This window comes from Astatotilapia calliptera, chromosome 3, assembly GCF_964374335.1.
Source record: "Astatotilapia calliptera chromosome 3, fAstCal68.1, whole genome shotgun sequence".
NCBI classification, from domain to species: domain Eukaryota; kingdom Metazoa; phylum Chordata; class Actinopteri; order Cichliformes; family Cichlidae; genus Astatotilapia; species Astatotilapia calliptera.
The window spans coordinates 57,085,437-57,112,705 of NC_137424.1; the positions used below are offsets into that span (position 1 = coordinate 57,085,437).

Genomic DNA, 27,269 nt, shown 5'->3' on the forward strand with positions numbered 1-27,269 from the left:
AAATCGGTTTGGCTGAGATTAGCTGACTCTGGATTAAACCTTACATTAAAAATATTTTCATTCAGCAGGAAACAGTTTAACCGGGAACAAAAACAGCTGTTAATACATTTACTCTTAGTTAACTATGCTAACCAAGAGTAAACAAACAATTATGTGTTCCTGGTTATGGAGGAATTGTGTAACGGGCTGAATATGGATGTTCACTTACTCCCTTCAAATGTGTTTACTAGTTCTATGACCTGTGACCCTGGCACTCTCCTCGTCTTCACACCAGACAGTTTCTATCATTATGTTATCAACAAGGCCTTGAATTATACTGGACACGATCTGAAGGCCATATACAGGTTCAGTGAAGGTGGTGTTGAAGGTGTGCAGGTGGATCAGTTTGTCAGAGGAGACACTGTAGGAGGACACAATCCCTGCAGAACAGTCCACATACACTGCTACACTGCCACACTCACCGCTGAGGGGAGCAGAGGGATGGCTCTTGCTATGTAATCATGATCTCCATAGTAACCAACACCATCATGACAGTAGAGACTCCAGGACTGAGAAGTCCTTACAAACCTGCCGTCATCACTGTGTGGTTTATTCTGCAGCTCACTTACTTGTTTTTCTCTTGATGTTGATAATTTGATGTTAGTAATTTATTAACATCAAGAATAATATCTGGCAAAGTTGTATATTACTCTATTGTATATAGTATTTGTATTCTATTTTATTCTATTGTTTATAGTATTTAATTTTATTCTATTCTACTGTGTATAGTATCTTATTCTAATCCTGTTCCAGAGTTTTTCTAATGTTTTGCTATGTAACTTTGCACTGTACACTTTCTGCTGTAACAAAAGCAATTTGCTCAGCTCTTTCTGGGACAGTGGCGCGGCTGCCCCTCTGTTGGTCTTCCTTGGTCTCTTGTGCTCTGAGGGCCTCTGGATGTCTGGAGCCTGGATCTCCTCCATACCTGCTTCATGCCCTGGAGGACGGGGCTGTGGCCCCCCCACACCCTCTAGCAGATCATTACATGAAGGAACCTGTTAAATACAAGCGTGCTCATGCTCACAGGTGTACACACGGGTGCTCAAACACACAAACTACACCGTTTTTGGCTCCTACCTCAAAGCACACTGTGCGCTGTCGATCTTACGTGCTGCACAATAACATTTAATATTTAGTATTTACTGTTATATTCACATAGATCATTGCGATGATGTTTTGCTATATTTCTGTCTTTTTTTTGCTTGTTTTCTCTTCTTTCTTTCTCAACAGGTGATCCATGTGATTGATAGATGTATTTATTGTCTGTTTGTTTTGTTGGTTTTTGTTTATTGCCCTTTATCACCGTTCCTCTTCCCCGCTGTTTTTCTTTCCCTCTTTCTTTCCCCCAGTCAAGTCTGTCCCGTATTTAGCAAAGTGAAAATAAAATAAAATAAAATAAACAATAAAAGGTGAATCCAATACAGCAAGGCTGGGATGGTCCATTTGGTAAAGTTAGTCCGTTGGGCATCTTTCTTTGCCTTTAGACAATAATTCTGATGGCAAAAAAACAACAACAATTTCCCACGTGTGGGACTAATAAAGGTTCTGTTATCTTAAAGGCACTTACTGTACTGTGATTTTACTTGCACTGACACGCCTACGCTGTCCGACTGTATTTAACAGGTGCTGCCTTTCACTTGAATTTCTTATCAAGTGAAAGGCAGCACGGTGGTTAGCACTGTTGCCGCACAGCAAGAAGGTCCTGAGTTCAATTCCACCATCAGGCCGGGGTCTTTCTGTGTGGAGTTTGCATGTTCTCCCCGTGTTTGCGTGGGTTCCCTCCGGGTACTCCGGCTTCCTCCCACCGCCCAAAGACATGCAGCTTGTGGGGATAGGTTAATTGGATAATCCAAATTGTCACTAGGTATGAATGTGAGTATGAATGGTTGTCTGTCCTTGTGTGTTAGCCCTGCGACAGACTGGCGACCTGTCCAGGGTGTACCCCGCCTCTCGCCCTATGACAGCTGGGATAGGCTCCAGCGCCCCCCGCGACCCTGAAAAGGATAAGCGGAAGCGAATGGATGGATGAAATGTTTGAACTCCAAAATATTAATGATTCAGTTACATAAATGATGTGCAGCATTTTAATCCATCTATAATGCATGCATCATCATCATCATCAAATCAGCATGAATACTTCGTTACAAACTGTCCTTCAAAAGCAAACTGAATCACTGACAGAAAACCAAATGAAACTAAACATCTCAGATCAGCTTCACGTTCTCTGTGAGGCTGATGAGCTAATTTTGTTTCATTTCCATAATCATAGAGATTATTTCATCATGTTATCAGGGACAGGTTGATAAAGTTTCCCTTCAAAATAATGTAAACTTGAAGAAAGTTTCCTCCATTGAGTTTACGATTATAGCTCATTATTCTGTCCATGTTATTAAAGTGAACACCAATCGTCTCATTTACAGTGTTGATCAAACTGTTTCTACTGACTGAGTTTTCTGACATCCATTATTAGAAGAGTAGAAATTCTGTTTTCTATTCAGACAGTAAATAAATGAGAAGCAGCAGAGCTGCTGTCAGTCCACAGCAGAGGCCGATCCTTCCTCGTCTCTCTGTGTTTGATGTCTCAGGTTTTCTCTCAGGTTCAGGACAATCCCTCACTGCTGCAGAGACACAAACATGTGAGTCGCTCACATTCATTAAATAACTTTCACTGAAACCTTCAACTCACTGACGTTTAATCGACATCTGTCAGATCTGAAGCCATAATCCGTGTTCACCTCACACACGTACAGACCCAAGTCATCAGTCCTGAGTCTGGACAGCTGAAGTCTGATTCGTCCTTCTCTGAGGGCGTCTTTGTCACTCTGGACTCGTCCTGAAAACTTTTCATCCTGAGACTTTGACACCTCAGATGAGCCACTTGTCGTCATGGTGATTTCTGATCCATGAGTCACATGTTATGGAGTTTGATGGTGACCTGGATCTCTGCTGTAAGATGGTCCCAAATGTTAAATGTGAACGGTCTCCATATGTGTCTGAGCAGCATGGCTGATGACCTTTGACCCCTATGACGAGGCATTCATTAACAAATTTCATGTTTCCTGTTTGGACTTCTTAATGATCCAGATCTTTAATGATCCAGCAGGTTATAGATGACAGAATGACGATCAGAGAGGAAGCACATTAATTAATCCAACTATTATTAAACGTATTAAAGTTTCAGTGTTTTGACTCTGCTTCTGCGTCGGTTTTGTTTGGATCGGTGGAGTTTGAGGAAATTTAAAGTGCACATTGAGGAAATACAAGAGCAGTTCAGCCCTTAAACCTCTCACATAAACAAAAACTATATTCAGTGTTTGAACTGCAGTGTTGCTGCTTCATGTTGAGAAAGAAATTAAGCCAACGACACCTCTATGCTGATGTAGAGATGTTGAGTGTCTCAGAAAAACAAACTGGGACTGACAGGATTCTCTGTGCAGGACCAACTTTGGATCAGAGCGAATCATCAGTCACATCAACAAAAGACTCTGAGCTGCTTTAATTACAGGAAGTGATGTGTGCTGTGTAACATGACTTATGTTAATTCAGGCTCCTGTTATCCTGGGATTGAATTCACAGCCGTAATCATTAATGTGCCTGAAGGGAGAGATTAATTCTAAGACACATTCCTGGAAAGCTGATCTCCTTTTCCCCACACTGTGAACACAAAACCAAACTTTCACCGCCAAACAATTCAAAACTGAACTATGCCATCAAATCATGCCTCAAGTCAATCTAAATTAAATACTCTACTGAGTAGTTGCTAAGCACTACATAGAAAAAAGGAAAACACAATGCTCAGGACATGAAGCTGTCACGGGTAATGGGAAAGTACGGACTCAGTCGCGGAGCTCAGGATGCAAAGTACACAGTGCGTTTATTTACAGTGCCCAAAAACAGTTTCAAAACACAAAGTGAAGTGCAAAGTCCAACAGTGATCTTCTCCAAACTCCAGGTAGTGCGCAGGTGAGTTTCCAAAGTGATTCTCAGAGTGTGTGTTCTCCTCCAATAGCTTAATCCACGGGCTCCTTCTCTCCAACCTCCATATCTCTTCCTCCTATAAACAACAGGTGAGGAAGCTAGCCGGCTAAAGCTAAGCAGGAAGTCACAAAACACTCTTTACTACCGTGCTTCAAGTACAATCCAGCGTCGACTGCCATCTGGACACACAGTTAAATACCTCAGCCCACAACGAAGGATGATCAGTGACAGCTGGGTGGAGGAGGAGAGAGAGAGAAGCACACACATAAACACACAGGCAGGTCGCCCCGGGAAGGACCGTCCGACCATGACAATAAAGGGTGTCCAATTTAAGGAATAAGTACAATTATGTGTTTAGGTGGTTTAAGTATTGATGGAAACATGCAGTAGTTTAGTATTGGTTAAAATACCTATAAAGAAAGGTAGATTTCCAGTCATGATTTAACTGTTGTTTTAATAAAAAGCAACTGTGCGAAAGAGGTGGAAAATCAACACCATAGCTCAACAGTGTTTCAATATCAAAATCTGACATTGTTTCAATGTCAACAGTATTAGAAAATATAACGTTCAATCAATGTCAGGTTTCAACATTGATTCAACATCAAAACCTGATGTTGTTTCAACATTAAAAAAAGGTGCAAGAGTGACGTTAGGTCAACATCACACTTCAACGTTGATTCAATGACATCACCTGATATTGACTCAACATAGTTTCAATGTTTCCTATCTGGGACACTATTATGTTAAATCCATCACAGTGCAGCAAACTAACCTGTTTATCCTGCACTAACCTGTAACTTTCAAATAAACCAGTGAGTCTGAAAGGAACTTTTAAAGAACACCGATCACATGACCTGTTTAATTTTGCCTCATTTATTTTCTGGTGAGAAACGCCCCCTGTTGGCTAATGCTCAACTTATCTGTGAGCTCTGATGAAATGAAAATCTGTTACACTGATATTTTGTTTTTATCTTGCAGGTCAGTGAGTGAAATGCACCGGGTAAAATCAACAGAAAAAACTTCACATGTTCTTCCACGTTCGTAGAGAGGAGCTCATGGTTCGTAGACAGCTGCCAGAGACGGAGAAACGCAAGGACGGGTACAGATAAACAGCCTGAAAACATCTAAACATGTTACTGGAGTAACAAAACAACACACTTCACTCTGATGTCAACAGACAATTTTACATCTTGTAGCTGAAAGTGTGCACAGAACAATGATCATGATTTGGATCATCGACGACCATTAACTCTTCATGTGCTGGTGAGCTGCACTGAAACTGTGGCTGCAGACTCTGTCAAGTGTCAAGTGTCTGTTATTGTCATTACCATGTGCAGTCGTACAGTACAGAGTGAAATGACAGCTTTCCTCCGAGGCCCTGGTGCTACATATGACATATAATAGAAAAACACGGGACTACGTAAAGTGCAATGTGCAAAAAATTGCAAAGAAAACAAGACAAGACAGTGCAACACTAGACAGAACAGGGCGACACAGACACAAGACAGTGCAATGGATGTGTGTGTGTGTGTGTGTGTGTGTGTGTGTGTGTGTGTGTGTGTGTGTGTGTGTGTGTGTCCAGTCACCGAGTGTTCAGGAGTCTGGCGGCTTGGGGGAAGAAACTGTTCCATAGCCTGGCAGTGAGGGCCCGAATGCTCCGTTATCTCTTTCCAGAAGGCAGCAGGGTGAAAAGTGTGTGTGAGGTCCTCCATAGTGCTGGTGGCGTTGCAGATGGAGCGGGTGCTGAAAGTGTCCTTGGTGGAGGGAAGAGAGGCTCCAATGATCTTCTCAGCTGCTCTCACTATCCATTGTAGGGTATTGCAATCCGATATGGTGCAGTTACCACACCAGGCAGTGATGCAGCTGCTCAGGATGCTCTCGACAGTCCCTCTGTAGAAGGTGGTAAGAATGGATGATGGCAGATGGGCTTTCCTCTGCTTCTGCAGGAAGTAGACACGCTGCTGGGCTTGTTGGTTATGGAGCTGGTGTTGAGGGACCAGGAGAGGTTCTCCACCAGGTAGAGACCAAGGAATCTGGTGCTCTTGACAACCTCCACAGAGGATCTATTGATGTTAAGTGGGCAGTGATCTCTCCGTGCTCTCCTGAAGTCAACAATCATCTCTTTTGTTTTGTCAACATTCAGAATCAGAATCAGAATACTTTATTAATCCCGAAGGAAATTAGGGTTACAGCAGGCAGCACGCTAATGGAGCATGCGCACTTACAAAGGAACCTTCTGACCAACTTTACACAAACATCACATTGGGCAGACATGTCAGAAAGGTAGGCTGATAGGAAAAAAAACAACAAAAATACATAACAGGTTTAGGTTTTTAATCTCAGGTTCTTCGGTGATGTTAATCCTGCAAAGCCTGAATGCTGAAACCAGGGATCAGGTGGACACTGTGCTACATCAGCACATAATCCACCATTGTTGGCTCACAGACCACCAAAAACTTCTTTTGGTGCTCTAAAAACCTTTAACTGATTCTGCTACAACAACTGGCCTCACTAAATGGAACTATGTTTTGGCACAAGCTTTGTACACTTTGTACACCAGATACACTGTAGCTTAAAGGCTACTTATTGAATAAGATGTGCAGTTGATTCATCTTAAATGATTCACTGATTGTTGACCATTTGCAAGTTATCAAATCAATCAAATATAAAATGAAAGGTGGGCTCTTGTATGTCCATTAAACATTTACAAGACAACATCAAAAACATGATAACATTAGCTGTCCTCTTACATGAACTGTCAATTGCCAGATTATTTAGTTTACTTACTGAATATTCTAATATAGTTAGAAAAATTAAAAATCACATTTGATTTCAATGGAAATGGAATATTAATGAATATGTCAATGTAAATACGCCAAAGTCAGCAATAAGGTTACTTTCATCTGTTGTCTTATAATGTTTGCTACACAAGTGTGTGAATGTGTGTGTGAATGGGTGGATGACTGAATGTAGTGTAAAGTGCTTTGGGGTCCTTAGGGACTAGAAAAGCTCTATACAAATAAAGGCCATTTACCATTTACACCTAACGTTTTGTGCACTTTGTTGCTTATAAATGTATTGTTTTTTAGGTTTTTCAGGAAAAAAAATATCAGTGAAGCACTCTCAAAAGCACATGTATAAAATACAAACAGCTGTAAACTCACTATGTGCTGAGCTGGAGCAACAATAATGTAGAAAATGTTTAAACTGAAGAAACTGCAGAAAACACAGGAAACATTTATGGCACATTTACTGATATTTGAACATGAATACAAGGGTCAGTGCTGGATTGGATTTCCCACAAACTCTGCAGGATCTGCAGGTTTTCATGTCTCTGCATAATGACTAGCTAAATCCATCATATACACAGTATATATTATACAAATACACAGTTAATGTTTAACATTAATACCTATCAGATACACGAGGTCTGTGAGGTCGACATGATTCTCATCAGTAAAGTGAACATGGAGCAAATTTCATCTTCTGACTGAAAAGTGACAGTTTGATAAAGTTTCCTTTTGAATGAACAGACTTCCATGAAGTTCATGATTTTGTGGATCGTGTCTCATTATTCTGTCCATCATGTTATTAAAGTGAACTCCAACAGTCTCGTTTACATTGTTGATCAAACTGTTTCCACTGATTGATCTGATGAAGTCTTCTGACATCTATTATTAGATGAGTAGAAATCCCGTTTTCTATTCAGACAGTCAATAGTAGTTTTTGGGTGACATGGGTGGTTGCCCAGGGCACATTGTGGTGGAGGGCGGCATCGTGGGCACCAGCAAAAAAAGCTGCTAGCACCCATACTGCCCCAACATCATGCCACCTCATTTTGGGGATTGCATAGGCACCGATTGGTTTTCTATCGCCCATTTGCTGGGAGTAAGGGCGCCCTCCGTTTGCGAGGTGCACCTGCCGCTTGTGGCACAGGGAGGAGAGGGCAGGGCGGCGGGGGATTCTCTGATTGACTGGAGCAGCATCTCGCAAAATAAAAACAAACCAACAAACATGAAAACACCAGACATTATGATACAGACTTATAATTTCTTTTTTGAAATTTCAACGCGAAAAGTGAGTGCGAGAGCCTTTGGTGTGTCTGCTCGCTGCTGAAGTCAAACAAAGTCATCTCCGCTCCATACAGTCCAGTATATAGAGACGAGACGACGATCAATAACAATTTAAAATTTATAATTTAGAGTCGAAAGGGGACAGGGGCGGCTGCTTCCAAATATTTCACATTTCATCCATAATGATGTAAATCCAAGCCGTTTATGTATTCATGATTTGAATCCTGGGTTGTGTGAAATCCCAGAAATAAACCGTAGACAAAGCGAATCTGTGAACTAAGGTCTGTTAGGTTATGTTGTGGTGATCCTCGGGTTGGGGGATGGGTGTTCACTGGCGTGCAAAATTAAAACCATTAAAAGATGGACAAGAAAAGTTCAAAACCATCAGGTGCTCAGTTTAGAAAAAAGAGAAGAAGAGCAGAAACGATCAAAGCGGGAGTGTTCCCCTACTAGTTCTTTGACCTACAACCCTGCAACTCTCCACAACTTCACACCACACAATTTATATTATTGTTATCAACAAGGCTTTGAATTATGCTGGACGAGATCTGAAGACCCACAACAGTGTGGATGGTTCTCAGTATTTTGTGTTCTGATGAGAAATGCTGCAGTCGCGGTCTCTGTCACTGCTCAGGTATTTATGTGATGAGAGGAGAAACTGACAGAATGAAAGTTGGAACGAGTCTTTTTGCTTCTCGCTTTTCCCCTCATATACTGTACAGAAAATATACACTTGTTGTATAAATGTTTACAAAGATGCTTTAAAAATATCTTCCTGTCTGTTTTTCCTCCGTTTTTGTTTTTGACTCTCTGGATACAGTGTACAGTTTATACACATAAACAGTTTCATTTTAGTGTTTCATATAAACAGTGCAACATAGTACCAGACAAACAGTCCTTTATTAAAATTTATTTAAAAAACAGCTGTGTTTAAATATTCTCCAACTGAATTTAAAAACTGACAAAGGTTTTAAATTAATTACACACATTTATACACTGGAGAAGTAAAAACACCTTCGTCAACAAGAAAAAAATCCTACTCTTTACTTATTTCTTTTGTCTTCACCTTCCCTTTTCTGTTACAAATCAGGATTGTGTTTTTCACACAGAATAAAAACCAAATCTGAGATTGAAAAACAGTTTCTGATCAGTCAAGAAATACGTTTGTGAAGGTTCTCAGTCATCGTAGTAACTTTAAGAAGTCCAGACGCTTTTCTTTCCAAGCTCCTTAGATCAGTCGAGAAACACAGACTGGAGGTCATCAATAAGTCAGACTGTTTTTACTGAATATGAAATGAAGAGAGATGTCTCCAAGGCCTCCAGTTACAACCTCCATAAGGTGCACTCGTGTCAGTAGTATTTAAAGCTACATTTAGATCATCAGAAATTAATAATTTTTTTTTGGATCCAGAACCATTTGGATCAATTGTTATGAAAACTGGTCACATGGTGGTGATATCGCCTTTTTCCAGGAATTAATTGTAGTGAAATGTTAATTAATTTGCATAACAAGAGAGAGAAACACAAATGTATAGTTATGCAATGTAAGAAATTAAGCCTAAACACAAAATCTGAAGCCTGCAGCTCTCCTCCTCACAAAGTCTAACTCATCAACATCTAAAATGTCTACATTTTCTGTTCCAAGGATTTCATCCATCAGTCTAAACATTATTAAAATGTGTATAATGGAACAAATATAATAGTTGATAATAGTAATGCAACAGATTTTAAAGTAAAGTTCCTCTTTCCTATTTAAACTGTGACGCATAATAGAAACTGACAAGTGCTCTTAAAAAATAGGCACCAAAGACAATAAGATGATTTTTTCAGGAGAATCAGTCTCATTCAACAACTCGGGGCTACAAACCAAGCCAATATATGTACAACGTATCAGACAGTTTACCTGATATATTTAAGGTTCATAATATTTAAGTGAGAAAAAGTGTGAAACACCAATGTGAGAATATTTCTCTGCACAGTAAGTTCATTATTCTGAGTCAGCACAGAGGTGGATACTAGAGTCAGGCTTCACTCTAAACCCAGCATATACAGGTTCAGTGAAGGTGGTGTTGAAGGTGTGCAGGTGGATCAGTTTATCAGAGGAGACACTGTAGAAGGACACAGTTCCTGCAGAACAGTCCACATACACTGCTACTTTGTGACAGAGAGGTGAGGAGAGCAGAGGGATGGCTCTTGCTATGTAATTGTGATCTACATAGTAACCCCTGTCATCACTGCAGTAGAGACTCCAGGATTGGTAAGTCCTTCCAAATCTGCTTTCATCACCATCTCCTTTCCGTCTGATTCTTCCATAAGCTACAGCAACATGAACCTCTCCTCTCCACTCGACCTCCCAGTAACAGCGACCAGTCAGACTGTTGGTACACAGCAGCTGAGGCCACTGATCAAACCTATCATCATGATCAGCATACAGCTGATCTTCTTCCACATGTGTCACCTCCTTGTTTCCATCAGACAGTTTGAGGTTCTTGTGTGCTGTGTTTGGATCCAGCGTCAGATCACAGAAATCTAAAAGGGACAATAAGACACAGTGTATATAGCAAATAATTAATTATAGCCAATGTGTAACAGTAAATGTGGTCCTCATATTTTGTGTTCTATTGCTTAAACATTCAAGGATGCAGGCAGTGTGATGATGAGTGTGAATGAAAAATAGAAAAAAAATCTTAAAATTCAAAATTATCAACAATAATTAATTCAAAAGGGAAGTGACTGGAATATATATGAACATATAACTATAAGTATAGAGGCTTTGCATTCACATTCAGTTCACGTCTAAGGTGCACCACCAACACTAAACACAAACATCAAAGTGATGTTATGTGATTTGATTATTTTCATTTTATGTGCACATCAAAATGCATGTAAATGTGTTGCTAGGCAACTAGGAGTGCCAGAGTTGTTTTACACTGATTTCTACACAGTGAAAATATCTCCTGTGGTGACAGGATTTTTAAAATGCTGATGGGTAAAAATATTCTCCTTGGTAGTTTAGTGTTAAGAGAGCCAAACTTTACATTTGCCTTTCAGTCAAAAATCAGGTCAGAATCAGTCAGCATCAGCAGTGTATTTGATTTATGGAAAGATTTTTCTGTCTTCATTCTCAAATCTGATCATCGGTACATTAGCTAATGCTAGTTAACACAGATGAATTACAACCTGACTCATGAAGCCAAATTCTGTTTAAAGTAGATCAATAATTTAATTAATCTAACCCCCCCCCCCCCCCCCCCCTCTCTGGTAACTTTGATTTCGCACCAAATATTATAAACTAATCACGAGGTTGGCGCTGTTACAGCTGTTCCTCTAGCCATGCCAATCTTACCACTAGCAAAATTATATCTGAATAGAAAATTCTAGTTGACTATGTGGCCACGTTTCTTCACCAGATAATGAAGAAAGGGTTTAATTGGTTTTCACGTTAGTTTATGAAGAAGAAAAACCAGTATGCAAAACTTTGTGATGTTTTAAGATTGTATCAAAAATGGGTTTTTAGTTGTGGAATTAAATAACTGAAACAATTTTTTATAAAATATATGATAAAAGATATTTAGCAGAGATGCATATAATGTGTGAAAAAATGATGTAAATACAGCTAGTAAATCAAAAACACACTTACATTTTCTTAGACCTGGTCTCATCCACTGGACTCCTTGAGGCTCCACACTGAAATAAGCACATCATCTTTTAGTGTGAAAACATGGCCTTTATATTCTCTGATTCATCTCTTCTAGAGAAATAAGCTTGCACTTTATTTTATCTCACAATAAATTGAAAATGATCATAGTTTCTCATTTAGTTCTAAGGTTGGATTTTTGTTTTTATGTATCGTAAGCACGTTTCTTTTAATTATCAGGTCTGTATTAGGTTCTTAAATTACCTAAATACAACCTGAGGACATTGAAGACGTGTAAAAAAAAAAGATCCTGTATAAATAACACTGTATAAAACAGTGCAGCCCTGTAGGATCACCTCAACAATGAGTAGGAATTGAATAACTTAAGAAGAATTCTTACTTTTTCACATGACTGTATCTGCACCGCATGAAATGCAAGTACTTACTTCACTTTTATTTGGCACCAGGAAAGTGAAAATCCTGTTTTAAAGCTTACAGTGGTTCTGCATTTATTGGCATAAAGGTACACAGTAAGCTCCAGACTGAGAGTCAGTCTGGGAAGACAATCTGAGCCTAAACATTGGCAAGGGAGGAAAATAAATCTGGAGGGGACAATGAAACAGGGTTACATAATGTCATGATCCCTGGGTTTTAGACTCAGAGTTTGGAGTTTTGGGATGTTTGGGTTTTTTCTGGTTTTGAATTTTTGATTATTCTCCATATTCTGTATTGGTTTCATACTTTCTTGCAGCAGCATTTCTTGGTTTCAGTCTGCTTTATTTTCTGCCTCCCTGTGTTTCTGTCACTACAATAAACAATGTGCTTCAAATACTATGTTCTGTCTCTGTTAACATGTGTGAGGATGTTTCAGTTGCTTAGTTATTCAGTGCAACACAAAACAAATCAATATATAGAACAAAACATTTTGAGAAAAGACTGCTGTGTTCAGGCTTCAAGTTATTTGGGTCTGAGTCTGTTTCTGTCTTTGTCACTGTTGCCCCAGCATTGGTGGGGGACAGTGTTGGGAAGGTTACTTTTAAAATGTATTCCATTACAGAATACAGAATACATGCCCCAAAATGTATTCTGTAACGTACTCCGTTACGTTACTCAATGACAGTAACGTATTCTGAATACGTTGGATTACTTAATATATTATCATGCTTTTTACAACAACGTGAATGTACTAGTGCCAGTATACCATGTACACTGACACAAATACAAGAAAATAGCCTTTGAATAGCTGTCCACTGTTGTGACCACTATATGTGAAAGGGTTAAAAGTGTGTGAATTTGAGTGAATGAATAGTGGAATTGTAAAGCACTTTGGGTGCGTAGAAAAGCGCTATATAAATGCAATCCATTATGAAGACGAAGAAGACGAAGACGAAGAAAACATGAATAATAAAACATGTATTAACTTTTGTTGGCTAATTCTGACCAGTCACAACATAACTGTCACATTGTCCTCCCAGCCCATTGTTCCTTCAGTGGGCTGGTTTCAGTCATTATGCAAATGTACTGTTTATAAGGTTGGGGAAACCTGCAGTCAGCTGAGACTGAAGAAGTCACTTGGATGAGTGACGAAACGTTTCTCCCACAAAAAAGCTACGTCCAGATGAACAGAATCAACTTTTGGAGATTGTCCAATACCTTTCAAAATCTGAGCAAACATATCACCCTGTGCAACCTCTAAACTCAGTCTGAGTCTTTCTCCTGTTGTTTATGAGATGTTTCTACCAGAAGTGTCAGTGGGAATAACAGGGCAGGGAAGCATGAGCATCATGGAAAGTCTTTCATTCATCATCATGTGAATATGCTGAAGATATTGTCTTCAAAGTCAGCTGTGTGTGGTGAGTTCATTGAGAGAACATGTGTGTACAGCTTGTCTCTTGCTTCTACAGTCTAACACAGATATTTTTGTACTTATTTTAACCATGGATATATTTCCTTCTGAGTATACTGTGACTGTATAGTTGCAAATATACATTGCTTTTTTTTTTTATTTGAAATGGCAAAAAGAGTCAAATGTCAACCTTTCAAAGTTAATTGCCCCTCCAGTTCATTTAGACTGCTGCTGACCCTGTCATATAGTCCTGGGGCTTCGATCCAGCGTTTGTGTTTGGACTCTAAGTTCTGACTGATCTTTATTATTCTCATATTTTTATAATTGAAAGTTTTTAGGGTAGGCGTCTTTGATTTAGTGTTCCTGGGTTTCTTCATTACTTATTATGCAGTTGTGCTTATTTTTGTTTCTGCTCTTTCATATTCCTGGTTATAGTGATTGTTTATTTTGATTCCTGGAGTTTCAGTTTGTTCCCTGCTTTCCCTCTGTCACTCCTTGAGTCTCTGTCTTTGTGTTTGTATTCCTCTGTCTCCATGTTTGTCTACCTTTCTGTCTCGGTCAGGTTCATGTGTCTCTGTCACAGTCAGTATACTCTTAATTCCTGTTTTATTTTGAAAGTTCCTCATCTCATGTGTGTTTGCTTCCTGTCTCATCAATTAGTTTCTGTTAATCTGTGTTCCCCGGGTGTGCCCACACCCACAGATGACTTCTTCGTGAAAATGGAAACCCTGGCGCCTCGTCTGACTAAAAACAGGGAGGTATGGCTGTGACTGTGTGGAGCACAAAGGACATGGGTACACAACAGGAAGCAGCAAAAAAAAAAAAAAAAAAAAACCCTCAAAACCCTGTGTCACAGACCCAGAACCATCACAAAGGCACCTGTCATAACTGGGGTTAAACAAATCAAAAATTCAAAATATCTGCTCTTTGTTACAATATGTTGGAGAAAAAATAGATTTTTCCAGTTGTATTTCCTGTTTTCCTACCAGAGTATGTCCAGTTTCACATGTGGATCCTTCTTTAGATCAGACAAAAGCTTCATTCCTGAGTCTCCTGGATGATTATAGCTCAAGTCCAGCTCTTTCAAATAGGAGGGATTGGAGCGCACAGCTGTGTCCAGAGAGGGGAAGCCTGTTCCTGTGATCTGACAGCCTGACAGCCTTCAAACATACAACATGTCACATCATTGTTAGGAACTGCTCTGAATTTGATGATGTACAGTCGAACTAACAGATTCTGATTCTAGTTAAAGTTGTTAAAAACACACTAACTGGCTTTTCTGTACTCAAATTTAAAAAAAACAACAAAAAACATAATTATTTTCTGTCTTTTTTACTATGACGGACACGTTCTCATCCAAAAACGTAACATACCGATGCTATGTGACAAATCGTCTGTATGTTACACATTCGAAAATATGAGAGCCGTTTGGAATAAATCTACACTAAATCATAAATAAAGTTATAGTTTTTTTGATTTGTGAAGTGTGTGTTTCACTTCTACTGTTCTCTTTCAGAGCTTACATCAGAACAGAAACCACATCTTAAAATCTATAAAATAACGACAGTTGTTGTGAAATACCCACATTTTCTTAAACAAAGAATCAGCTAACCTGAGAGTTTCCAGCACACAGTGTGGACTCCCAAGTCCAACACAAAGCAGCTTCACTCCTGAGTCCTGGAGGTTGTTGTTACTCATGTCCACCTCTCTCAGTCTGGAGGACTGAGAACTTAGAATTGAGGAAAGAGCCTCACAGCTTCTCTCTGTGAGGTTACAGCCGCTCAACCTGGAAACGTGAATATCAGAGAACTTTCCAAACTCTTAAAAGAAGCACTTTAAAGTAATCTCTTGAAAGGCTTAAACTGGATACTTACTGGGCTTTCTTACAGGCTGTGACCACTGGCAGCAGCTGCAGAAGAGCCTCTTCTGAAGCTGAATATTTCCTCAAGTCAAACTCATCCACACCTGTTTCTGATGACAGTAAGATGAAGACCAGAGCTGACCACTGAGCAGGAGAGAGATCAACTTTGGACAGGTGTCCTGAACTCAGGTGATGCTGGACCTCTTTCACTATAGAGTCATCATTCAATTCATTTAAACAGTGGAGCAGATGGATGCTTTTCTCAGGAGAGAGAGTGTCATTCATCCTTTCTTTAACATATTTGACCATATCCTGATTTATCTGTGAGCTGTTTCCTGTTTGTGTGAGCAGGCCTTGTAAGAGATCCTGATTGGTCTGCAGTGAAAGACCAAGGAGGAAGCGAAGAAACAAGTCCAGATGTCCATTTGGACTCTTTAAGGCCTTGTCCACAGCACTCTGGTAGAAATGTCTTACTGAAGATTCTCCACTCTGCACTGAGGCTGTTTCTTCTTCTTTCAGCAGGTTGATACCAGAGTTGGTGAATGTCAGATGGACATGAAGAGCAGCTAAAAACTCCTGAACGCTCAGATGGACAAAACAGTAAACCTTCTCTTGGTACAGTCCCCCCTCCTCTTTAAAAATCTGTGTGAACACTCCTGAGTACACTGAGGCTTCTCTGACATTAATGCCACACTCTGTCAGGTCTGATTCATAGAAGATCAGGTTTCCCTTCTGCAGCTGCTCAAAAGCCAGTTTCCCCAGTTCTTCAATCATCTTCCTGCTCTCTGGACTCCAGAGAGGATCTGTCTCAGCTCCTCCATCATGCTTGATGTTCTTCACTTTGGTCTGAACCACCAGGAAGTGAATGTACATCTCAGTCAGTGTCTTGGGCAGCTTTCCTCCAGCCTGTTTGGTTTTTAACAAACTCTCTAGAACTGTAGCAGTGATCCAGCAGAAGATTGGGATGTGACACATGATGTGGAGGCTTCGTGATGTCTTGATGTGAGAGATTATGGTGTTGGCCTCTTCCTTGTCTCTGAGTCTCTTCCTGAAGTACTCTTCCTTCTTTGGGTCAGTGAACCCTCTGATCTCTGTAACCATGTCTATATACTCAGCAGGGATCTGATTGGCTGCTGCAGGTCGTGTGGTTATCCAGATGTGAGCAGAAGGAAGCAACTTTCCCCTGATGAGGTTTGTCAGCAGCACATCCACTGATGTGGACTCTGTAACATCAGTGAGGATCTCAGTGATGTGGAAGTTCAGAGGAAGTCGACACTCATCCAGACCATCAAAGATGAACACAACTTTGAACTTTTTAAAGTTACAGATTCCTGCTTCTTTGATTTCAGTGAAGAAGTGATGAATAAGTCCCACTAAGCTGAACTTTTTATCCCTCAGTAAATTCAGCTCTCTGAATGGGAATGGAAACATGAACTGGATGTCCTGGTTGGTCTTGTCTTCAGCCCAGTCCAAAGTGAACTTTTGTGTCAGGAATGTTTTCCCGATGCCAGCCACTCCTTTGGTCAGAACTGTTCTGATTGGTTTGTCTCTTCCAGTTGAAGCTTTAAATATGTCTTCACACCTGATTGTTGTTTCTGGTCTGTTTGGTTTCCAGGAGAACATTTCAATCTGTCTGACCTCATGTTCAGTGTTGACCACTCCGGTCCCTCCCTCTGTGATGCAGAGCTCTGTGTAGATCTTATTCAGATTGGTTGCGTTTCCTGGTTTAGCAATCCCCTCAAACACACACTCAAACTTCTTCTTTAGGGTAGACTTAAGCTCACACCTACAACCTGAATAAGGGTTTTCTAAGCAAAAAAAGAGAAATTCAAATATAAATGTTAGTCCATAATTTCTTTTATAAAAGTATCGTAAGAATGTTATATATTTTTATTAAAGTATTGAATATACAGGACTAGGGAACCGGTACCGGTATCCGGTGCCATGATGGCATAAAGGGTAGTAACCAGACCGAAAAGCAGCGCACATTTCGGTGCTTTATTTCGGTGCTTTTTTTTTTTCCTGAGATGTCACACAATTTGAATTCTAGCCAATCATTTTACGTTTCCGAGGATAGTAGGCGGGGCCAGGTACATACGTTCTTTTAGAGCAGAGCTACAGATTAAAAATGCCCAAGGCGAAGCGGTCAAAAGTCTGGCTGTACTTCACAGCAAAATATGCAAACTCAGCAGCCTGCAACAAGTGCTTTAAGCTGATACTGTGATACTGTCAAAGGAGGTAACACCTCAAATCCGATGAAACACCTGGCGACGCATAGTGTTTTTTTTTTTAACCCGAAAAATGCACCGTATTTGATAGCTTGCTGCGAGACCTCACACCGAGGTACACCCTGGACAGGTCGCCAGTCTGTCACAGGGCCAACACACAGAGACAGACAACCATTCATACTCACATTCACTCGCACATTCACACCTAATGGCAATTTGGATTATCCAATTAACCTATCCCCACAAGCTGCACATCTTTGGACGGTGGGAGGAAGCCGGAGTACCTGGAGGGAACCCACGCAAACACGGGGAGAGCATGCAAACTCCACACAGAAAGACCCAGGCTTGACGGTGGAATTGAACTCAGGACCTTCTTGCTGTGCGGCAACAGTGCTAACCACCGTGCCACCGTGCTGCCAAAAGTGGAAAACAGTTAAACATGAGAGGTCTTTGGACAAAGTTTGTGTTTTTATTCCATTGTTTAAGCACTGCTTCCAGCCATGAGTGATACCATATATGCCCTATAGCTGCAGAAAAGGCTAACATTGTTATCTCTTTACAAAAAAACAGCTGAACATGAGAGGTTTTTGGACCAATTTTGTGTTCTCCATTCTTTAAGCACCGGTTTGAGCACCGTTTAAGCACCGGCACCGTTTCAAAAGTACCGGTTTGGCACCGGTATCGGATAAAACCTAAACGATACCCATCCCTATACAGGACACACAACAGTTCTGTCCTCCTAAATGGTGCATTTATGAAAAGAAATCCTCTTACTGCTCTCCAGACAGGCAGCCAGATCTTCCAGTTTCATTGTCCTCAGGAAATAAACTGTGATCTGCAGAAGTGCCTCTCCAATGATCCTCCTCTGCTCCTCGTCTTCACTGTCCAATATTTTCACATCTTCTCTCTGACTTTCAGGGGATTCTGCATTTAGATGATTTTGCATTTTCTTTAGCTCATTCTTCACAAAAGTGACAATGTTGTCCTCCAGCCCCTGAAACAGAATGAATGACAAATGAACAAATTTCCTGAAGTGAAGGTAACGCTTTGGCTTTATTTCTGTTTAAAATGTAGCTCTAGTGAAAGCAGATTACTTTTATCTACTTTTTGATTTAAGCTGTATAGTAAAAAAACAAATAAATAAATGTTTCACATATACAGACCATAAATATTTGGCTCAGGTCAGTTTTATGTTGTGGGGCATGATGGGGGCAGGAGACATCTGAGCCAGACTGAACAACTCTATGGAGACAACGTGAAGAATCAAAGCTTAGACTTTGTGTGTCTGTTTTATAAAGGTCTTAAAATTAACCTATTTATGTTCATCTCGAGCTCTCTTTTTAAAATTTGGACTCTACTAGAGTACCATTGCATGAGTAACAGTGCAGGCCTTCAATTCATCCTCTGTCTGACCAGCAGGCGGATTCTACACTCACAGTGCTTGAAATAACAATATAAAGGCCATTCTCTCTTCATCTTTCATACCACCATAAATATCAAAGGGAAAAATGTCTAATTTGTTTTGTTTTACATAGTTGTTTCTTAATTTTTCATTGTAAAAACTTTGTAGACCCGATTTTGAAAAGTACTATAAAACATGAATATAAACAAAAGGTGACTACTGAATAATGTTAGTATTAAAATAAGACTTTTCTTTGATACTCAAGAATAATAATCACATACTAATTTTTTTTCAGTAGTGTTCCTACAAAGAGAAAGATCAATACCAAGCTCATGTTGATATCATGTATGGATTACAGTGATACACTGAATTCATCTTTCAGACAGAAAATGATTTCCTTATATTTCAATTCTTACTTTAAGTTACCATTTTATCACCAGTTCACAAGACTGGAGTAAGGAAACACGTCAGCTATAACTCCTACTAGGCATCATTTAATCTTACTTCTCAACAGCAGGGGATCCCTTTCCTTTGAAGACAACGATGGCTTCCTTTGATCGATCACTCTTTACAGACACACATCTGGGTTCAGCTTCAAGTCCAGGTTCAGGGACATCTGGTTTATGATGTGTCCTGGTAAACAGAAACAATGACCATCAAGGAGGAAAATACACTTTTCAATCTTCAGTTTTATTAACTACTGAGGCATTTATAAATATCTTGTAGTCTGTCCAATCCAATGTGGAATTAACTAAAAGAAGTCAGCAGGCCTGTAGTTTCAGGCTCATAACAGGGAATGATTGTTGTTCTCTTTAGCCTGTTGGGCTTCTGGATCTCTTTTTCAGACACAGAAATTTAATGAAGTCAAGTAGAAGCTCTGAAATGATCTTGAAGACCAAATTTGAAAACTATGAGTAGTAATTCTGTCATCGTCTTTAATGTCTGCTGTGGTAGCGTGTAAACTGTGTTTCCTTTAGAGAAGCTACATGTGATTGTTTTTTATTTACACTGACCATTTTAGACACATTTTAGACAAAAATAGTTTTCATCTATTTTTAGCTTTAATTTAAGGTGTAAGTGAAACAAAAGCAGTTTTTAGGTTTTCCTTACTGCAGATATGTAATGTATGGAAATAATCATATCTTACTTATGTGCAGCGGAGGATTTTCTTCTTTTAACTTCAGTGGGATATAATTTTGCTTTTTCTTTACTCTTCAGCTACAACAGCTGCTAGACAAATGGTTATATCTTACTCATCATCTGAAGGAGATCCACTTCCTTGGAAAACAACGATGGCTTCCTTTGACCGATCACTCTTCACAGACACACAGCTGAGTTCAGGTTCCTGTTCAGTTTCCATGGTTTCTGGTCTTTGATGGATCCTGGCAGGCAGAAAAGGAGACCATCAGGGATGGAAATTACCTTTACAGTCTTCAGCTGCAGGATATGCTGCACAAACTATTTACAAGAAGAAGAAAAAAACACTGGGTCTATATAGTTTACAGCTCTTCACACTAAATTACTTTGGTTCACTTCAGTCTTTTCTGGTTTCCAGGAAGACTTCAGACATCTGTTTTCATCTGTTTTTGTTGGTGCTTAACTGCAAGAAACCTATGATCTGAAACAGATCACATAAATCTATGGATGTTAGAGGACAGCTTATAATGGCCGTGAAGACTAAAGGCAGGCAGGTATTCTTTGGATCTAAAAACAAGACTAATATAATAACCAGCACCTCTAGATTTATAATATAGGTTATATGGCACATGTGTATCAAAAACACACCAGTCCAATATTTACTGCAGTCTTTTGAAATGATTTCACATTGATGCTGCTTTTATAGTGAAGCGTTTTGATAAGGTGGTAAAAACACTTTCTTTTCTCTTTAAAGAAAATCTCATAATGAGGCAGATCAGGGGAAATGTTGTTCATTGTAAATATTATTCTAGTAAATATATATAACCCTAAAAGGCATCTTAATCTGTAGGAAAAAATAAGCTTTAGTTTCAAACCATCATAGAGAAAAGCTTTCTGTGACATATGAATAAATAACACTTATACTAAAAAGGATGTGTGGTGTTGAGTGTCATACCTTTCCATTTTGGCCAAATCCTGCAGTCACCTGATCAAAGAGAGAAACAAGTTTTAATCTGGTTTGTTTCTGTTGATGTGTTCTGTTTATTTGTTTGTTTCTAATTAGGTTGTGGTGTATTCAATAATATGGATACTCTGATACATAGATACAAAGTACCAGTGCTTTAAAGAGCTTTTACAGATGTTTATGGGCAATTCCACAAGTGATTAAATTCATAAGTGGCTAAAAAAAATCCAGAAGAAAATACTGTGGAAAAATAAAGTAATATATAAAATTAATTTAATTTAAAATAGTACATTGTATTGTACTGTATTATTAAATAAAAGAAAATGATCCAGAGAGGCTGGATCACACACTCCACAAACTCCGGGCTGAGGCAAAGCAGAAGACTTTGGTCTGAATCTCAACACGTGAAATTATTTTAGGGAAAAGTGGACGGTGAAAAACAGAAAAAAGAAACTCGTCATCCGGAGCATTTTTGATAATGTTATGTGTAACTTTCACGTCCTTTTTTGCTTAATTCAACAAAATGCATCAAGCAGTTACAGCAACATGGCTCAGAGTCACAGCTGTGTTCCAGACCCACTGAAAAGATCTTGGCACATATGAAATATGGAACAAAGGAGACTCCGATCAATAACATAATTTAATCAGATTTAAAATGTTCCTTAAATACTAATTACTGCATTTAAACACAGAGAACCCTAACTGACTTCTTATTTTTTACTACCTTAACTTACTTCCATGTTTCATGTAGTGCATTTTTACTGCTGTCTATACTGCTTGTTTTTGTCCCTGGGGAGATGGCGGCGTCATCTTTAGTTTCACTTTCGTTATTTATCAAACTACGCAGATATAATCAGGATCTTCGTAACTCAGTGAATCCAAATAATAATAGGAAACAAAGAAGACTAAGCCTTCAAAGACGAGTGAAAATGTGCGACATAAACTGGAAATTGAGTTTATTTCGATAAATTCGCAACAAAGACGCATCAGCAGTTTATTTGGTTACAATAACAGTCCAGTCGCCTTTTTTTCCCCAAGCTCTTTACAGTAACTCGACCCGGATGACCGAGAACAATAATATAAATAATATAAAACCGCATAAATGTAATCTGTGCGTTAATAAAGTTAACTGTATAGCTTGAAGAAAGGAAAACAAACTCTGAAGAAGAAGAGAGAAAAACCTAGGACACCGTAAAACGACACGAGTGCAGCCGATTAGCATGAAGGTTTACGGTGTACAACTTTACCTCCAATTAACGGTGCAGAATTTAATCCAGAAACCACCGATAATCCAGAAACGGTCCAGCTGAACAGAAACGTTAACGGACCGCCATGAGAAAACACAGGAATAACCCTTTTCAGGAAGCAGTGTGACCCAACATGGCAGCTCGCTCTGAAAGTAATTTCATATCAGTTTCAGCCAGCTTTTTATGGTCGTTATAAAGACGCAGAAGCACTAAGCGGCGGTCAGCTCTATGTCACGCCCTCCAGCTTAACCAGAAAAAAAATTCTGGTAGCTTAATTTAAGGCAAGGCAAGTTTATTTGTATAGCACAATTCAACAGCAAGGTGATTCAAAGTGTGACCTGTACGCACTTACGAGGTTATGACTTTTATAGAAGAATGACACATTTCTTCTGAACTGAACTGAAAGTCCTCAGTTAGATTTTATCCAGCGTCAGTGTTTGTAGCATTCTAACCTGACATGTTTGCTAGGTCAGTAATTTTGCACCAACATCTGACCAAAAAGACTGAAACATTTACTTAGAATTGTTTTTCTTTAAGGAAAAACTTAATTCATGTCCAGTTAACTTCCCTTAAATACTTTAAATTTGGTTTATGTAGTGATGCTGTTGTCATTGTGCTGATCCTCCTTTATAAAATATGTAACACTGTGGATGTTGTATCTTCAAGTAAGGAACATCAAGACATTTAGTTCTTTTATTGAACTTTAAATCTGTCTCCCAGTAGCGGTTTTAGATACGGGCGACACGGGCGGGTGCCCGGGGCGGCATCGTGGTGGGGGGCGGCATCACGGGCATCGGCAAAAAAAAAAAAAATGCCCGTACTCATGCTGCCCAGACGTCAGCCAGCGCATATTGGGAATGGCATAGGCTCCGATCGGTTTTCTATCGCCCATTGCTGGGAGTAAGGACGCCCTTCGTCTGCGAGGTGCGCCTGCTGCTTGCGGCGCAGAGAGGAGAGGGCGGGCTGGTGCGGCATCTAAAAACCAACTCGCAAAATAAAACAAAATAAAAACAAACCAACAAACACGAAAACACCAGACATCATGATACAGACTTATAATTTGCACCGATGTTTTTTCGAAATTCTATACGCGAAAAGTGAGCGCGAGAGCCCTCAGTGCGCCTGCTCGCTGCTGAAGTCAAAGTAAACTTTATTGTCATCTCCGCTACATACAGTCCAGTATGTAGAGAGACGAGACGACGAGGCTCCAGTTACAGCAGTGCAAGTAAACAAACAATATATATATAAGAAGAGTAAAAAAATAAATATACACTTAAGACTAGGGGTAAAGAGATCAATAGCAATTTAAAATTTACAGTTTGATGATTTAAAGTCTCACACACAACACATCGAAAGGGGAAGGGGGTCTTGCTGCTTCCAAATAGAGCACATTTCATTTATAATGTTGTAAATCCAAGTCCATTACGTATTCATGATTTGAATCCTGGGTTGTGTGAAATCTCAGAAATGCACCCTAGACAAAGTGAATCTGTGAACTAAGGTATAGGTCTATTATTATTATTATTAGATTATGTTGTGGTGATCCTCGGGTTGAGATGGGTGTTCATACTGGAGTGCAAAATTAAAACCAATGGAAGATGGACAAGAAAAGTTCAAAGCCATCAGGTCCTCAGAAAAAAGAGAAAAGAAGAGGAGGAGAAACAAGAAAAAAATGTTGTCCGGACCAATGACCTGTCTCCGCCTCACTCAAGTACCGACCCGAGTCATCAGTCCTGAGTCTGGACAGTTGCAGTCTGATTCGTCCTTCTCTGAGGGCGTCTTTGTCACTCTGGACTCGTCCTGAAAACTTTTCATCCTGAGACTCTGACACCTCAACACCTTCATGAACCTGATACAGGATTAAACGTTTAACCACAGTTATCAGTTCACAGAGGATGTTGAGAGTTTTGGTGGATCTGTCAGGTCTGGTGGTGAACGTCCACTCCAGTGTGATGTTGTGGTTCTCCTCTGCCTGATAGCAGGTCTGTGTCACATTGACTACAAATGATCCTGTTGAGGAGACAGAGAGGGAAAGAGAGGAGCAGACACACTGAGAACTGGAACAAATCTGTTGTTGAGCTTTATTTGGAGTTCATAAAGTGAAGCTGTAAACTAACCAGAGACACATGAGGTGAGGATGATGAGCAGCAGGATCCTGCAGATCATCTTCTCCCTGTGAGAGGAGACAGAGGTGAAGAGTCATCAACACATGAGGTCAAAGGTCAGGCAGTGCAGCTAGAAGATGGAAAATCTGACTTTATTCACTCATTTCAAGATCTGCAAACAAACACAAGGAGAAACTGCAGAAATATCAAAGCAGGCTTAAAATCATTTAGAAACAGTTTTGTAGTTACAGAGTTTGTCCACCAGGAGAAAAAAAACAATTTTTGTGTTCTTCTTATAAAAAATTAACCTCAAACTGATGCCTCATGCAAATATAGCACAGTGTTACCTCATTACTTTTATAGGAATGATCACAATACAAAGAAACTGTTTCTCCAAGCTGACAGTAAAATATAAAGCGTAACTCATAAAATCTGCCTCTGTGAGTTCTCACATTACAGTGAAATCAGAAATGACATCATCACTTGTTCAACTTTGTAAAAAATGACGATCGATTGATCAAAGAGAGAGAGAGAGGAGAAAAGAAAGACAAACTGTCTGAAAGTAAACGATGCAAACAGTCTGTATTTCACTGTAACATCAGCTGGTAAAATAATAACATTATATTTAATGATAATGAGAGCAGAGATTTCACTTTCAACACTCTCAGAGACGTTTGACATAAAAAAAAGAGTTACAGATAAAATACTTACTGATGCTGTCTGCTCTTCTTTATACCCACATTCTGCACACACGAACATCCACGGACAGATTTCACTGACTGAGCTGGAGCCACCAAAACGCATTTATACATGGTTGGTGGAAAGCCGACGCAAATCCATCGTTTCCACCTTCGTTTATAAGCGCTCTGCTGGCTCCAGCTTAGTCAGTGAAATCTGTCCGTGTATGTTGGAACACTAGTCAGTCTATATAATTTGCTACAACAGGGAACTCCAGCGCAGTCCATATAATTTGTCCGTGTCTATATTGGTGTTTTACAGCAGGAAGTGTTTACCTAACAACCATTTTCACATTTCTGCTTCAGTTTTGGTTTTTGCTTCAAACTCGTTTCACGTATTAACATTTTTTTATTTTTCCGGACTTAAAGAAAATGTTTGATTCCAGATGAATCGACTCTCGTGTTTCCTCCTTTTTACTCGGTGTGAATCAAAGCCGTTCATGTTTTACATTAACTTGTTTTTCTTGTGTTTCTGATCAGTCTTTAATTTCTAGCCAGCAGCTTCTTCCTCCTCTGAGTCTTTCTCACTGCTGCTGACAGTCACTTCGTTCTTCAGCTGATCATTAAATTATTAATGTGAACAACAGGGACAGCTCGCTGCTCGCTCTCTTTAAACTGGTGAGTAAAAACTGCGGGAGATTTGGCTCTTTCTATTTTTCATGTTCAGTCCTTTAAAACATCTTTAATGTTAAAATATAAAACTTAGCAGGATTTCATGTTAGAATTTTTTTCAACCCATCTACTTCCGCTTATCACTTTATTCCGGGTCTGGAGCCTGTCCCAGCTGTCTTTGGGCGGAAGGCAGGATACGTCCTGAGCTGGTCGGGACTTCTTAGTGATCCAGAGGAAGCCCATTAATTAAACTATTATTAAACCAGCTTTTATATTTTGACTCTGGTCCTTCGTCAGCTTTTGTTTGGACCAATCACAGCTGTGAAGTTTTGAAAATTTAAAGTGCGCATTGAGGAAACAGAAGAGCAGTTCAGTCCTTGAACCTTTCAAACAAATAAAATCTTTATTCAGAGTTTAAACTCAGTGTTGCTGCTTCCTGTGGATATTTATTTAGGTCTTAGAGGGAAATCTGTTCCAACTCAGTCCTGAAATGTGTTTTTATCTCAACATTTAAGCATCCTTCTTTGTTTTTGTCACGAGTTCTGATGTAAGAGCGTATAACATGATGTGTTTCAATATATTGAAACACATCATGTTATACGCTCTTACTTCGTGGATGGAAAAATGTTTGTTCAGTGAATGATTTTCAGCTGATTCTGAGAAACACAAACACTACTCCCCTACAAGAAAAAAAAGAAAAAAAAGAAGAAACGTTTTATTAATTTTAATTTGTTTAAAAGAAGTCCGACTGATCAATAATCAATAATAATAAAACGAGTCAGCCAGGAGTGAAATGTTGGTGATAATCCCTGAAAGTGCAGCAGGTCAAAGTAAAGCTGCAGGATCGTCTGTAAACTGTGGTGATGTTTGCAAGAAACTGAAAATAAGATGGTGTCTGTAACAGAGCAGGAAAAAGTGAGCTTACAGCGCCACCATCTGGACAGACAGCCTCATTTCAGCTCAGACTGTAGCTGAGTGTCGATGTTCAAACTGCAGCATTTCTGTGAGATTCTTTGAATGTTACTTTGTACATTTGGTGAAGCTGTTGCTGCTGTGATGCTCCTCCTCTATAACACTCATAAGTCAGCATATTACTGTGATATTTACACTGTTTGTACCTGTTCTGTTTATTTCCTGTATTTACCTCTGAATCTGTTCACACAGATGATTCCTGTGATGAGAAGCTGTTATCAAATGATTTATATTCTCTATGAACTTTTCTGTGATAGAAAATGATTCAAACTAAACTCAATAAAACACTTTGTAACTCTGTAAACACAAATGTGACTCTATTATTTCCTACAGTGTTAAAGTTGAATCAATGCAGAAAATCAGAGTTTTTCCTGACTGTTGGAGCATGGAGGGATTGTGTTTTCCAGATGTGTTCCAGATGCTGCTGTTTG

The 27,269-nt window shown here is 39.4% G+C and overlaps 2 protein-coding genes across 1 annotated transcript; both read right to left on the minus strand.

The window, feature by feature from the left end:
• The window catches only part of LOC113017517 (polymeric immunoglobulin receptor-like), a 199,039-nt gene that overhangs the window by 134,404 nt on the left and 37,366 nt on the right, over window positions 1-27,269 (minus strand).
• On the minus strand, window positions 8,972-22,556 carry LOC113017512 (protein NLRC3-like). The gene is made up of 11 exons (XM_080298555.1): window positions 22,413-22,556; window positions 21,157-21,186; window positions 20,318-20,446; window positions 19,569-19,697; window positions 18,826-18,904; window positions 18,437-18,656; window positions 15,448-17,242; window positions 15,186-15,359; window positions 14,560-14,733; window positions 11,731-11,777; window positions 8,972-10,619 (listed from the first exon to the last, which is right to left on the minus strand). The coding sequence occupies exons 2-11, from the start codon at window positions 21,162-21,164 to the stop codon at window positions 10,078-10,080; spliced, it is 3,297 nt and encodes a 1,098-aa protein (XP_080154681.1). The 5' UTR covers window positions 21,165-21,186; window positions 22,413-22,556; the 3' UTR covers window positions 8,972-10,077.